We start from the raw sequence: 15,869 nt of genomic DNA, 5'->3' as shown, positions 1-15,869 counted from the left end.
CTTTCACCTGTGGAAGAGGCTATCTTTAAAAATATAAAAATATTTCCCCTTGAAGGATCTGGCCAGAGCTACCATGCTTCTTGGAAAGATTTGGCCTTTGTTGCATGGGGTTGGTCTTGGTGTCTGAGTTTCTTCTTCTGTGAAGCAGGAATAGTATTTTCTGGAGGTGTTATGAGGTTAAGAACAAGATGTAAAAGCATCTGGAGAAGCATGCATGGAAGAATATTTGTTTACATCATTTTGGCAAAAGCTGTTGGCAATGAGAAAATGTTACAGAGTCACATTTTATTCATTCAGAAGTTTTCAAGAAATGAAGGGTTCCATAAAAAGGAATTTTGAAGTGAGCCAAAGACTAGACTTCTTTGAAACTTCAAAACTTCAAATTTTAAGCTTTTTAGCTCTGCTCTTCCTAAAACTTATTGATACATCTTTCCTTTTTAAAATAGTGTACTAAATATCACTTGAAATGTTACTGATGATTCAGGGTCATAATTTTAAAAACTTTTGGTTGGAAATAATCTCAGGCCAGGCACTGTGGCTCTTGCTTATAATTCTAGCACTTTGGGAGGCTGAGGCAGGCGGATCACTTGTGGTCAGGGGTTCGAGACCAGCCTGGCCAACATGGTGAAGCCCCATCTCTACTAAAAATACAAAAATTAGCTGGGTGTGGTGGCACGTCCCTGTAATCCCAGCTACCCGGGAGGCTGAGGCAGGAGAATCGCTGGAACCCAGGAGGCAGAGGCTGCCGTGAGCCGAGATTGTGCCACCGCACTCCAGCCTGGGCGACAGAGTGAGATTCCATCTCAAAAAAAAAAAAAAAAAAAAAAAAAATCTCACTTAGAGAAGTTGCAAAATAAAAATAGTACAAAGAAAATTGTATGTAGCTTTTACCTAGATTCACTTATAGAATTTTACCCCATTTGCTTTAGCTTTATCATTTGATTTCCTTCCTTCCTTCCTTTCTCTCTCTCTTCTTTCTTTTCTTTCTTTTCTTTCTTTCTTTCTTTCTTTCTTTCTTTCTTTCTTTCTTTCTTTCTCTCTCTCTCTCTCTCTCTCTCCCTCCCTCCCTCCCTCCCTCCCTCCCTCTCTCTCTCTCTCTCTTTCTTTCTTTCTTTCTTTCTTTCTTTCTCTTTCTTTCTTTCTTTCTTTCTTTCTTTCTTTCTTTCTTTCTTTCTTTCTTCTGTCTTTGTCTATCTATATCTTTCTGTCATCCATCCATCTATCCATCCATCCATCCATCCATCCATCCATCCATCCATATCTAGTTTTTCCAAAGGAAATTTACATATATCATGCATCAGGTCTCTTTAGCCCCAAATACTTTAGTGTTAATTTTCTAAAATAGGAGTGTTCTCTTACATAACCACAGTACAATTATCAACTCAGTAAATTTAGCACAGATACAAGTTTTTAACTTACTATTTGTATTCCAGTTTAGTTGAGTGGCCCAACTGTGTTTATAGCATTTTTTCCTCCAGTGCAGGACTCAGGCTACAGTCAGGGACTGCATTCAATTGTGAGGTCTATTTAGCCTCCTTTAATCTGGGACATTTCTATAGCTTTTCTTTGTCTTCTATGATGTTGATATTTTGAAATAATACAGCCATCTTGCCACCGCTTTTCTTTCAGTAGAATGTTCCTCATTTTGGGTTTGTCTATGTTTTCTTGTGATTAGTTTCACGCTCTGCTATTTATTTATTTATTTTTGAGACAAAGTCTTGCTGTGTTACCCAGGCTGGAGTGCAGTGGCACAATCTCAGCTCACTGCAGCCTCTGCTTCCCAGGTTCAAGTGATTCTCCTGCCTCAGCCTCAGGAGTAGCTGGGACTACAGGTGCGCACCACCATGCCTGGCTAATTTTTTTATTTTTATTTTTAGTAGTGACGGGGTTTCACCATGTTGGCCAGGCTGGTCTCAAACTCCTGATTGCAAGCCATCCGCCTGCTCGGCCTCCTGATGCTGGGATTACAGGCATGAGCCATTGCGCCTGGCCTCAGGCTCTGTTTTTTAGACTGGAACATTCGCGAAAGCATCGTGCCCTTCTAAGGTATCACATTTGCAAGCATACAATGTTCATCTGCCCTTCATTGGTGATGTTAATTTTGATCAGCAGACAAGATGTGGTCCAGTTTTTCCATTGAATAATTGCAATTTGTTTTCTCCCTTGCTACTAATAAGAAGTCTGTGGGAAGACACTTTAAAACCATGCAAATAATCTACTCGTTCAAGTCTCCCCACTAGAGTTAGCATCCATTGGTGATCCTTGCCTAATCAAATCTTTACTATGGGTGGTTGCAAAATGATGATTTTCTAACCGTAATATTTCCTGCACATTTGCCAGCAAGCTCTTGGCATTCTTTCAGCAAGAGTCTTTGCTTCTCTCTTAGTTAATTTACTATTGGTATGAACTCATGGGTTCCTATTTTTTTTCCGATGGTGTATCATTCATTATTGTTTTTAATTATTTTGGTGCTCAAATTGTTCTGGATTTGGTCAGTAGGTGCCCCTTCCAGCTGGTTCTTGTGCCCCATCATGTGTTTGGGCACTTCCTTTACTTTCTGGTGTCACAGGTTGTCCCAGGCTCATCTAGCATCTCTCTGCAGCAGCTCAGGGTCATCGTTTTGAATAGCTCCTGTGTAGTTATGCACAAAGAGGCTACTGGAATGTTTGGAGCTAGTTATCACTTTATGGAAGAGTCTCAAATTACTGCTCTTTGTTTTTATGTGTGTCCTTTGTGTAGTTTTCCTTTTTCCTGGCTGTCAGGCAGTTGTAAGTGACTTTGGACAGTCCCTCCAGCTTTAGCTCTTTTAAATTGCTGCTCCTCAAATGGGCTCACTCAAATGGGCTGTGAGCGAGAGCTCATATGAGTGAGCTCAGTTTTACTTCACAAAGGAGCCCATTTGAGTGAGCCCAAGTTGGGCTTTCACTAAAATGGGCTATGAGTGAGAGCCCGAAGCAAGTTTTTATGAGCAAAGTGTATGAACTTGAGTGCATGAACTTAATTTTGTCAGTACTTTGGTTCTCAACTGTCCTCTGGATAGCTGATGTTATAGGTAGGGGTGTGGATAAATGAATGGTTATTATTCTTCTAAAGAGTTTGTAATGAAAGAAGATATTTGTGTCCCTTTTGAATTATAGGATTTCAGGTCAGACAGTTAGTTCCACTCTTAAAATCTGAATTTCAAAAAATCCACCAGAAGGATTTAAAGCTGTGGCTCTTAACCCTGGCTACACATTAGGGAGCTTTTAAAATGTGCTGATGCCTGGTCTCCCTACCAGAGGTTTTAGTTAATTGGTTTGGGGTACAGATTGAGGATGGGAAATTTCAAAAATTCCCCTAATGACTCTCATGTTCAACCAGGATTGAGAACAACTGATGTAAAGAATTGTGCCAGGTGTGGTGGCTCACGTCTGTAATCCCAGCACTTTGGGAGGCCCAGGCGTGTGGATCACAAGGTCAGGAGTTTTAAGACCAGCCTGGCCAAGATGGTGAAACCCTGTCTCTACTGAAAATACAAAAATTAGCCGGGTGTGGTGGCGGGAGCCTGTAATCCCAGCTACTCGGGAAGCTGAGGCAGAGAATTACTTGAACCCGGGAGGCGGAGGTTGCAGTGAGCTGAGATTGTGCAACTGCACTCCAGCCTGGGCGACAGATGGAAGCTCAGTCTCAAAAAAAAAAAAAAAAAGTAAATGTAACCCAAAGTTTATAATTTTGAATCTTTATTAGAGAACTTGTGAATTGATCCCAGTCTCCTAAGTTTAAAAAAATCTAAACTTGTTTTACACCATAGAGTCCAAGAACTAGAAGAGACTTTGGAGATTGTCTAGTCTAGTACATTTCTTTATGGATAAGCAAATTAAAGACCAAAGAGGTGAAGTGACTTGTCCAAGTAATAACATTCTATTTTTCTTTGTAAATGAACCTGTTGCTTCGAGATTGTAGGAATGTGATCCACAGATTTTACATGTCAGAATCACTAGCAGATTTTGTTAAAGTATAGATTCCTGTGCTTTACCCAGATCTACTAGATTGGGATCTCGGCCTGGTACAGCCTGGGAACCTGTATTTTCCACAAGTCTCCCAAATGCTGCTAATAAACATTAAAGTTTGAAAACCACCACACTGAATGGACTATGTATGTTAACAAAGGAGAACCAAGTTATTTATCCTATATAGTTACAGAAATAAATGATGGATAATGAACAAGTTACAACTAAGTGCCAATGTTTGTTTCCCTCCCTCCCTCCCTCCCTTCTTTCTTTCTCTCTCTCTCTCTCTTTCTTTCTTTCTTTCTTTCTTTCTTTCTTTCTTTCTTTTCTTTCTTTCTTTCTTTTTCTCTTTCTTTCTTTCTTTCTTTCCCTTTCTTTCTTTCTTTCTCTTTCTTTCTTTCTTTCTTTCTTTCTTTCTTTCTTTCTTTCTTTCTTTCTTTCTTTCTCTCTCTCTCTCTCTCTCTCTCTCTCTCTTTCTTTCTTTCTTTCTTTCTTTCTTTCTTTCTTTCTTTCTTTCTTTCTTTCTTTCTCTCTCTCTCTCTCTCTTTCTCTCTCTCTCTCTTTTTGAGACAGGGTCTCACTCTGTCACCCAGGTTGGAGTGCAGTGGACAACCATGGCTCATGGCTCACTACAGCCTCTACTTCCCAGGCTCAGGCAATCCTCCTACCTCAGCCTCCTGAGTAGCTGGGTCTATAGGCATGCACCACCATGCGCGGGTAATTTTTGTATTTTTTGTAAAGACTGGGTTTTACTATGTTGCCAAGGCTGGTCTCAAACTCCTGGGCTCAAGTGATCTGCCTGCCTTGGCCTCCCAAAGTGTTGGAATTACAGGTGTGAGTCACCACACCCGACCCAGTGTTAATTTCTTTTTCTTTCTTTTTTTTCTTTTGGAGGCAGGATCTTGCTCTGTCACCCAGGCTGGAGTGTAGTGGTGTGATCTTGGCTCACTACGATCCCCACCTCCCGGCCTCAAGCAAGCCATCCTCCTATCTCAACCTCCTGAGGAGCTGGGACAACAGGCATGTACTACCACGCCCAGCTAACTTTTTGTATTTTTGGTAGAGAGGGGTTTCACTACATTACCTAGGCTGGTCTCGAACTCCTGAGCTCAAGCCATCTGGCCACCTTGGCCTCCAAAGTGTTGGGATTACAGGCATGAGCCACTGCACCTGGCCATTAATTTCTAATAAATCCATAAAGTAGACCCTAGTATTTCTTCTTTTGTAGGGTGTTAGGTCAAACTCCATACCTTTATGATGATTATGTGAAAGTATTTAGCTTTTCTTTTAGAAAAGAGGTGTGGAATTTATGTGTACTTGTGAAATTCAAACACATTAACTCCACCAAGATGACGCTAGTAAGGTTTAGACCTCAGTTCAGAAATGTAGTTCTAGGTCAGGTATGGTAGCTTGCATCTGTAATCCCAGCACTTTGAGAGGCTGAGACAGGTGGGTTGCTTGAGCCCAGGAGTTCGAGACCAGCCTGGGCAACACAGCAAGACTCAGTCTCTACTAAAAGAAAAACAACAACAACAACAACAAACTAGCTGGATGTGGTGGTACATGCCTGTAGTCCCAGGTATTTAGGAGGCTGAGGCAGGAGGATTGCTTGAGCCCAGTAGTTAGAGGTTATGGTGAGCTATGATGAAGCCACTCCCCTCCAGTCTGGCAACAGAATGAAACACTGTCTCAAAAGTAGTTCTAGTTGACTGCAGAAATGCAGACAGGGCATTAATAATTTGGTGGATGATAGTTGTTGACATTTCATCCATTATCCTGCAAACATGCATTCAGTTTTAATGTTCATTAACAGACCTCGCCTCAGGGACCCATGTCCCCAAGAGCCACCCTCCACCCAAGATTATCCTGCAGACGAGCAGCAGCCATTTGCAGTGCTCCTTCCCTGAGGTTAATTAAGCTTATATTTGTCTGAGAGTTGTAATAAGTACAAGTCATCTTCCTAATTCCCATTGCCATCAGTGACTGCTGAGCCTTTCTGAGGGCATAGGACCATTGGACTCCTTATGGAAATGGAGGGCTATTGACTATCTCACAAAGTTGGAATTGTCTTGAAACGCTTACATTTTTACCCTAATGACATGTCGTGAACATTTCAATCAGTGTGTCCTTAACTGGACCCACTAGCAAATTGATGAAGTTGCTGGGTGGAGTTTGTTAAAAATAAATAAAAAGCATAATAAGAACCAACTACAAAATGTGAAAGAATATTACATAAAAAAATTAAATGAACCCTCAAAAGTGATTAGGATGGGTCAGTGCACCACTACCAAGGGTAGCTTTGATAACGGTGTTTTGGAAAAAAATTCACCTCTGTCTTCTGCACTGAAAAGTAAATCCAGTACTGAATCAGACCCCTGGCTCCTTTTCCAAAGAGCTAGCTAATATTTTTACCACCCCTTTCCATCTTAAATTGGTGTTCTGACAGTTTCCTTTATGTGTTTTGAAGTTGACACATATTTGGGAATGATGCTTTCTTACCAGCTCCTAACACGTCCTTTACAAGTTTAATGGACGCTGAGCATCACCTTACAGAATAACACTGAGGTGCTAAACTTTACAAGTTGACAGCTGAGGGTCAGAGAGACTGCAACTGAAATATACCACCCCTTTATTTTAGTATTAATAAAAACATCAGTGGATTCTTTCAGAGTTATTAGTAAGCTTTACTCCAATATCTCATGTACCCCTATGTGTGTGGCCACAGGGATCTCTTGGTCTCTGTATGGGGAGATCATGTCAACTGAGAGAATGGTTATTTAGCTTATCACCATCCCCCAGGAGAACACATAAGATCTTGGAGAGGGTGTGGACTGATACAAGTGCTGATTGTATAATGCTTCGTGCAGCCATAGCGCAGTGTATGGAGTAAGGAAGGTCAGGGGAGAGCTTGTGGAGCTGTGGAAATATTGAATAAATGAAAATGTGAATTCTCTCCTTGTGTGTAGTATGAAATGCTTCATGTCACACCACCAATGGGCCCACCAGATGTCCTCAAGACCAGTCCTGTGGCTGATGCTGCTGGTTGGGTGGATGTGGATAAAGAAACTCTGCAACACAAGAGGTACCCAAATGTGTTTGGGATTGGGGACTGCACCAACCTTCCTACGTCAAAGACCGCTGCTGCAGTAGGTAAAATAACCAGCTCTATTTCTCTCTTTCTCAAAAAGATGTCACCTTGAGGCACTACTGTAACAAAAACAAAAGCTTGGCATCGACCAGAGATGGTGGTTCCTGCCTGTAATCCCAGCACTTTGGGATGCTTAGGCAGGCAGGTCGTTTGAGGCCAGGAGTTTGAGACCAGCCTGGCCAACATGGTGCAACCCCATCTCTACTAAAAATACAAAAATTAGTCAGGCATGTGGCAGGCGCCTGCAATCCCAGCTACTCAGGAGGCTGAGGCAGAAGATTGCTTGAATCTGGGAGGTGGAGGTTGCAGTGAACCAAGATCGCACCACTGCATTCCAGCCTGGATGACAGAGCAAGGCTTCATCTCAAAAAAAAGACTTGGCACCAACAGCATCCCATTAATAATGAAGAAAGTTCTGTGTCCTAAAAATGACTTTGACCTTCCTAAGACAGAAGCAAGTTGTCAATGAACCCAGTGTCATAGAAAGCAAAAAGTGCCTTTTGAGTGCTTTGCCCCAGAATAGCATGATCTTATCTACCTTTTCTAGGTCAGAGGGGTTGTTGTCAGAAGAAGGGGCCTTAGAGGGAGTGCATCACTTTTCCAGCTCTCTTGAATTCTGTTACTTCTCATACTGCCATACTGGCATCCCTGGTATTCTTTGCCTCTGCCACCAGGCAGGTTGGCTATTTTTCTTCTGCCTGAAACACCATAAAGCTCGGGAAGCATTTGTTTTCCCAGAAAACACATGCAAGTCAATGAAACTTGCAGACCAGAAAATTGTCCTGTTAAGACAAATACAGTGGAGCATGTCCTGAGTAGTACATGATTAAGGCCTCAGCCTGGAAAACTAAATTCTTCACCTCAACGTTCTGCACCAGCAGCGATGGGGAGAATTGCCTTTTAGATTCTGTCCTCTACTGACAGGACTGTCTTTTCTGGATGCTATAAAACACAAGACCTCCAGTACGGTAGTGTTTTCTGTGAATGAGACACCTGTGGAACAGATTGTGGTACTTTTGCTGACTATTTCAACCTCAAGGTAGACTATCTAGGAAACTCACTGAATGTCTTTTTCATTATTCATGTTAACTTCCTCCCAACTTTTTATTTTAAAAAATCTCAAACCTATACAAATTTGAAATAAATTATAATACTCATATACCTTTCAGGTATTAACCAATTATTAATATTTTGTGACATTTGCTTCATCGTATTTATGTATATATGTATATTATGTATATATATATAGTGTGTGTGTGTGTGTGTGTGTGTGTGTGTATATATATATATATTTTTTTTTTTTGGTGGGGGGACAGAATTTCACTCTTGTTGCCTGGGTTGGAGTGCAGTGGCACAGTCTTAGCTCACTGCAACCTCTGCCTCCCAGGTTCAAGCAATTCTCCTTCCTCAGCCTCCCAAGTAGCTGGGATTACAGGCACCCACCACCACACCTGGCTAGTTTTTGTATTTTTAGTAGAGATGGGGTTTCACCAAGTTGGCCAGGCTGGTCTCGAACTCCTGGCGTCAGGTGATCTGCCCCACCTTGGCCTCCCAAAGAACTAAGATTATAGGTGTGAGCCACGGCGCCCAGCCTGTATTTATGTATATTTTCCTAAAGATGTCCTTTGTCGTCCCAGCCCCTCCTTAAATCCACCAGCCTGTCAAGGATCACACACTGCATTGGGCGAAATGCCTCTTTGGTCCCCTTTAATATAGAGCAGGCCTTCTGACATTTGTTTCTTTACCTTCATGACATCGACATTTTTGAAGATTCCAGGCCAGTTACCTTGTAGAATACCCCACAATTTAGAATTGTCTAGTTGCTTTCTTATGGTTCGATTCGGGTTATATGTTTTGGCAAAAATCTCCGTGCCTGAGGCTGTGTACCTCCCTCTGCAGCACCTCAGGAGCCCGTCACGTTAGTTTGTGTTGTCTTTGGTGAAGCTTGACTTCCTCACTGGGTTAAAGCGTGTTCTCTCTCTCTCTCTCTCTTTCATTGTAAAAGTACTCTCTCTCTTTGTAATTTATAGGTAGTCTGTGGGCTGATACTTTGAAATGACATTCATTTAATGTAAGCCTGCTGAATTTATGTGCTGAAACTACCTGTGATGTGAGGCCCAGATTACCCAGCTTTTAGCCTTCTTCAAACAAATATTTAACTCGATGTTCCGGATAGATAAGACTGAATATGACTGAACAAAAATATTCTAAGTGGAAAGTCTTTTGCTCCCAGTCCTGCAGTGCATCTGCGTGGCTTCCACGGTGTCCCAACCACGGAGAGCGTGTCCCCGTTGTTTTTACATTTGTGTCTTAAAATCTGCAACCTATTCTATGGTTGCTCTAGAGCTTATATAATGAGTCCACTCTTAATTATATCTGGATTGTTTCCAACCCATTTTTATTCAAACAGTACCATAATGAGTGCTCGTTACCTGTTATTTAGGTTGGTGCAAAAGTAATTGCAGTTTTTGCCATTAAGCGTAATGCCATTGACCGCAATTACTTTTGCACCAACCTAATAGTTCACCTGTGTGAAAGTCTGTTTATTCTTCTCTTCAATGCCCAAATAACAATAGTACTAGCTTTTCTCAAGCAGATCTTCATTTCTTCTTAGATTCCCTTCCCCAAATCCTCTGAGTATCCCAAGGCAATGCCACACTTTTTCCACAAATCTGTCCTTGGGTATACTTGCCACCAAGCCTCCGTCCAGACCCCTACGCTGTTGTGAGCAAGACCCATCTTGCCATGTTGAATCTGGCTTTCCTGAGCTCATGTCCCCTTCTCTGCTTCTCTCTGCCCCAGGATGCTCCTTTAGTCACTCTCAGCACAGCTGAGATTAGGATGTGGCATTTAACAGAAGTTAACTGAAGGCCCGGGCATGATAGAAGGGGATTGTAATACAGGGCAAAACCCAACTCCCGCACACCTGCACCCATGCACACTTTAAGCCTAGATGTTGAGTGACTGCTTCCTGGCTTCACAGGCCTCACCTGTCTGCAGTGGCACCCAGTCGATGTCTCTGCTCCTTTTCTGTTGGCCTTGATGTCCTGCTGCTGTGGCCTCCTCAGGTGTTCTCAGTTCAGATTCCAAACTCTTTATGGCCCTCAAAGAGGAACACAGTTTTCCAAAAGGCAAATATGATCTTTAGAGATGTTGCTTTGCCTACAGTGAATATAGCCATTTAATTTTTTTTCTTTTTATAGAGACAGGGTCTCGCTCTTTTGCCCAGGGTGGAGTGTAGTGGAGCAATCACGGCTCACTGCAGCCTTGACCTCTTGCGCTCAGGTATCCTTCCAGTTCAACACCCCCAAGTAGCTGGAACTGTAGGCATGTGTCACCATACCCAGCTAATTTTTAAAATATCTGTAGAGATAGGGTCTCCCTATATTGCCCAGGCTGGTCTCAAACTCCTGGGCTCAAGCGATCCTTCTGCCTTGGCCTCCCAAAATGTTGGGATTATAGGCATTAACCACCACGCTTGGCCTCATTTAATATATATATATTTTTAGATGGAGTCTTGCTTTGTTGCCCAGGCTGGAGTGCAGTGGCATGATCTTGGGTCACTGCAACCTCTGCCTCCTGGGTTCAAGCAATTCTCTTGCCTTAGCCTCCTGAGCAGCTGGGATTACAGGCACCTGCCACCAGACCTGGCTAATTTTTCTATTTTTTGTAGAGATGTGGTTTTACCACATTGGTCAGGCTGTTCTTGAACTCCTGAACTCAAGTGATCCACCCACCTCAGCCTCCCAAAGTGCTGGGATTACAGGTGTGAGCCACCACGCCCAGCCTTATTTAATATTTTTAAGCAGAGTTGTTTACTCTTCATTTTTTTGACCCCCACCCATTCCAGAAAAAATATCATTGCTTCTTCGATTTGGGCATCAGCAAACTATAGTTTATGGGCCAGTGCAGTCCACTGCCTGTTTTTGTATAGTGGAAATTTTGTTTTTTGTCATTACATAATATCTTTGATTTGCCATTGGCCCACAAGGCCTGCAATTTTTCTTTACAGAAAAAGTTTGCTAACCCCTGATTTGGGAGATTACAAAATAACCACTCCAATAAGCATTTTATAATACAAAGGTAACCCATCTTTCCTCAAAAGTGAATCCCATGTTCTACTTCTAGAGACACAAACTGCTGTATCTTTATTTTATTTTATTTTTGAGACAGAGTCTCACTCCCTCATGCAGGCTGGAGTGCAGTGGTGCGATCTCAGTTCATTGCAACCTCTGCCTCTGAATTCAAGCAATTATTGTGCCTCAGCCTCCTGAATAGCTGGAATTGCAGGAGCAGCACCATGCCTGGCTAATTTCGTGTATTTTTAGTAGAGACAGGTTTCACCATGTTGGCCAGGCTGGTCTCAAAGTCCTGGCCTCAAGTGATCTGCACACCTTGGTCCCCCAAACTGCTGAGATTACAGGCGTAAGCCACCATGCTCGGCCACAAACTGCTGTCTCCTTAAAAGGTCAGTCTTTTTATTTTTTTTCTGAGATGATGTCTCACTTTATCGCCAAGGGTGGAGTGCAGTGGTACGATCTCAGCTCCCTGCAACCTCCACCTCCTGGGTTCACGCAATTCTCCTGCCTCAGCCTCCTGAGTAGCTGGGATTACAGGCATGTACCATCATACCTGACTAATTTTTGTGTTTTTAGTAGAGATGGGGTTTCATCATATTGGCCAGGTTGGTCTTGAACTCCTGACCTTAAATGATCCACTTTCCTTGGCCTCCCAAAGTGTTGGGATTACAGGCATGAGCCACAGTGCCCATCTGGGCAGTCTTAATTATTCCAAATTGAACACAAACTGGGTTTAGATTATATGAAGAAACTATTACTAATATTTGGGGTGTGAAAATACTGTGAGTTTGTGTGAAGAAAATTCCCCATCAGAGAGATACAGACAGGAAGATTTATGAGTGAATTGATGTGATATCTGCTCTAAAAATACAGCAGGAAAAAAAATAGCATGTGTGATGAGATGGATTAAACAAAATGATGGAATTTGAACTTTTTCCTAATAAAAAAGGCAGTCTCCCCACTCTTGCCAAAGAAAAACAAAACAAAAAAATCCTGATGTATGTATGTATCTGTCTGTGTCCGTCTGGTTATCTAGGAAAGAGACAGAGAGATGGAAATACAGTTATATCTCTATATGTATATCTATATCCACCTGGTCCTGCCTCAGCCAGGACAGTGCAGGAGAGAGGAAGGCATGCTTTGTCTTACTGGAAATGCCTGGGGGCTACCAATCCAGACTGCCTGTGAACAGGGACACAGGGATAAACCGCATGGCCAAGAACACCGACTAAGTTGACACACAGACTAAATTGACAGCCTCGACCCCAGGAGGAGAGGCAGGGGTTTTGAGGTAGGTCCATCCTTATAGCCACACTGGAGAGAGTCGGCTCTTTAGTTTCAAACCCATGGAAACACATGTGCAGGCCTTTCACGAATTACAGAATCCCCTCTGGTAGTCAATTTCAATTAGTAAGAAGCTCATGTTCTAGTCACCGTTTCGAGGGATGGGAAATGGAATCTTCTTAACTTGTTTACATTAAAGTTATTTGCAAATTAGTTTTCATGGAAAACCTAGATGCTTACATTTTTCTGACTTTCCCATTTCTCTTATAGCTGCCCAGTCGGGAATACTTGATAGAACAATTTCTCTGATTATGAAGAATCAAACACCAACAAAGAAGGTTTGTACGCCTTATAAGAATCACTCTTTCAATGAGCATCTTCCATTTTGTGTGAAAGTCATGTTTTCCCACAGTTTTGCACTTTCTTGATTAGTGTCTCCAGTATGGGTACTACTGTTTTTGCCATTAGTACTATTTTTTTGTAATATAATTTGCATTTTTCACAGTACAAAAAGTCAGAATATACAGAAAAGAAAAAAATATATAACCACTCGCAGCAAATAATAAATTCTAAAGTGTTCATATAGGACCATGAAAAAAAATCTACTTTCCAACTCAATCTGATTTACAATTTTAGTATGATGGCTACACATCATGTCCACTGGTGACCGGCTACAACCGTGTGATTCTTGCCGAGTTTGACTACAAAGCAGAGCCGCTAGAAACCTTCCCCTTTGATCAAAGCAAAGAGCGCCTTTCCATGTATGTCATGAAAGCTGACCTGATGCCCTTCCTGTATTGGAATATGATGCTAAGGTAAGTGTGCTGTCTGGTTCCTGGATGAGGAAAGGGATTTATAGCACATCTCCACCCGCACGGGATGTAGCCTCTTTTCTTCATTGTTAGCAGTGACCAAGTGTTCTGTCTTCCATACTCTAGGCCCTCTTTTGCTGCAGGATAAATAATAATAGTAAATCACTTTCACATATCAAGTACTCTGTCATCTGCTACCTTACTTTTTTTTTTTTTTTTTTTTTGAGATGGAGTCTTGCTCTGTTGCCCAGGTTGGAGTGCAGTGGCACGATCTTGGCTCACTGCCACCTCCACTTCCGGGGTTCATGCAATTTTCCTGCCTCAGCTTCCTGAGTAGCTGGGATTACAGGTGCCTGCCACCATGCCTGGCTAATTTTTATATTTTTAGTAGAGACGGGGTTTCACCATGTTGGCCAGGCTGGTCTCAAACTCCTGATCTCAAGTGATCCACCCACCTCGGCCTCCCAAAGTGTTGGGATTACAGGCGTGAGCCACCACGCCCGGTCCCTTACCTTTGTTTTTATTATGTTATAGGAAAAACCAAACAGTAAGAGCACAGACTTTGGAGTTAGACCTGTATTTGAGTCATACTTCTGTCATTAGCATGGCCGAAGTCATCGGCAGTGTCATGCTGTTAGCAGGACATACATAGCTGTCGTCCCAGGGAAAGTTCTCTTTAATTTAATTTAAACACTCTCTGTGTTTACGTTTCTCATCTGCAAAATGAAAGTAACATTGCCTACCTCACAAGATGGAGGTTAATGAGATAACACATAAAGAGGCAGGTACATAGTAGGGATTCAATAAGTAAACAGAGGAATAAAAATTCCTCCTCTTCTTTTTTTTTTTTTTTTTTTTTTTTTTAAGGCAAGGTCTTACCCTGTCACCCAGGCTGGAGTGCAGTGGTGCAATCTCAGCTCACTGCAACCTCCACCTCCTGGGTTCAAGCGATTCTCCTGCCTCAGCCTCCCAAGTAGCTGGGATTACAGGAATGCGCCACCATGCCCAGCTAACTTTTGTATTTTTAGTAGAGAAAGGGTTTTGCCATGTTGGCCAGGCTGGTCTCAAACTCCTGGCCTCAAATGATCCACCTGCCTCAGCCTCCCAAAGTGCTGGGATTACAGGTGTGAGCCACTGCACCCAGCCCCTCTTCATTCTAAAAGCTGATGACCTCATTTTACTTTTCCAAACTCATATGAGAGAGAAATCAAGGTGTCTACACCAGTGGTCCTGAACCAAGAGTGATCTTCCTATCCCTTACTGCCCTGGGGACATTTGATAATTTCCGGAGATGTTTTTTGGTTGTTACAACTGGAGGGGCGCTACTAGTGAGCAGAGGCCAGGGATACTGCTAAACATCCTATAATGCCAGGTCAGCCCCCAACAGCAGAGAATTATCTGGTCCAAAATGTCAATAGGGCGGAGATTGTGAAATGCTGACCTACAGTTAATTATGAGCTGTTGGAAAGCAGAAACAGTAGCAGCTTGCATGTAGTAGAGGCTTTAGACACGTTTGCCAAATTGAGTCAGCACGTCCAGGCTCACACAGCAAGTCAGTGTCAAAGCTAGGACTGAAAGTAGGTTGTCCCCTACTAGTCATGGGATCTTTCCAACTCACTAGACAATCTTGCTTCATGTGCTGATAAACGTGCTCTGTGTGCAGCCCGGCTTCCCTTTCAGCATCCTCCTGACTGAAGTCGCCCAATCTCTCTTGCTGCAAGTACGTTTTTTTGTGTTATTTCTTACAGGGGTTACTGGGGCGGACCAGCAATTCTGCGCAAGTTGTTTCATCTGGGTATGAGTTGAGGATGGCTCAGCACTTGCTCATTTGGATGGCTTCTGGGCCAAAACTGCAGTCACTGAATGACCAAGAGCAGCACGAAGGACTTGGAACCTATCCTTGTAAAGAGTTTCTTGTTGGATAATGGTGACTAAATGCCTCCCTTTTCAGTACCTTTGAACAGCAACCATGTGGGCTGCTCATGACGGGCTTGATTCTTTGGGAATAATAAAACAAAATAATGCTTTTATTTTCTGAATAACAATGTCACTGATTGTGTTCTATGAGAAAATTTTATCTTGGCTGGTAGGGATGAAAAGTTCCAGCACTCGGGAGAAAACCATGGTGGTGGTGAGCTAGCTTACGTGTTATCTACTGTGAGTATTCACCTGACAGCTGGCATAATTTCAAAGAGCCTATTTGGATTCACTGAAAAGGGTCATTCCAGGGACAATATTGTTTCAAACATAGTGTGCAGTAGCCCTGAACACGTGCTGCTTAGAACTCCTGCTGCGGGAGCACAGTGGAGTAAGAGCCCAGCTGCCACCCCTCTGGTTCCACCACCCTGTTTGTGCTGAGGCCATACTTTCTTCCAGCCAGTGACTGAACATGGTGGGGCACCAGTGCTGGACCATTCTTTGGAATGTGGGACTTCTCTACTGGACAACTTTAGCTCCAGGACCCCCCATCAACCTGGCTGAAACTTCCTTAGAACTGCGCTGCGTCTGAGGTTCTTCTATCCAGTCCTCCTTCCTTCCCCCTCTGTTTTCATAGGTG

General features: G+C 42.7%; 1 protein-coding gene across 2 annotated transcripts in view; it reads left to right on the top strand.

Moving 5' to 3' along the window:
• Positions 1-15,366, top strand: part of SQOR (sulfide quinone oxidoreductase) — a 59,231-nt gene extending 43,865 nt beyond the window's left edge. For both annotated transcript variants that reach the window (XM_017960589.2, XM_003900886.3), the window contains 4 exons: positions 6,956-7,139; positions 12,771-12,838; positions 13,137-13,315; positions 15,061-15,366. In XM_017960589.2, coding sequence (XP_017816078.1) covers positions 6,956-7,139; positions 12,771-12,838; positions 13,137-13,315; positions 15,061-15,118 — 489 coding nt within the window. In that variant the 3' untranslated portion in view covers positions 15,119-15,366. The remainder of the gene's footprint in view (positions 1-6,955; positions 7,140-12,770; positions 12,839-13,136; positions 13,316-15,060) is intronic.
• Positions 15,367-15,869: the final 503 nt, after the last annotated feature.

The sequence above is a fragment of the Papio anubis genome, chromosome 7, assembly GCF_008728515.1.
Source record: "Papio anubis isolate 15944 chromosome 7, Panubis1.0, whole genome shotgun sequence".
Taxonomy (NCBI): domain Eukaryota; kingdom Metazoa; phylum Chordata; class Mammalia; order Primates; family Cercopithecidae; genus Papio; species Papio anubis.
The sequence above is the reverse complement of the archived record's forward strand: the minus strand, read 5'-3'. Positions and strand labels throughout refer to the sequence as shown.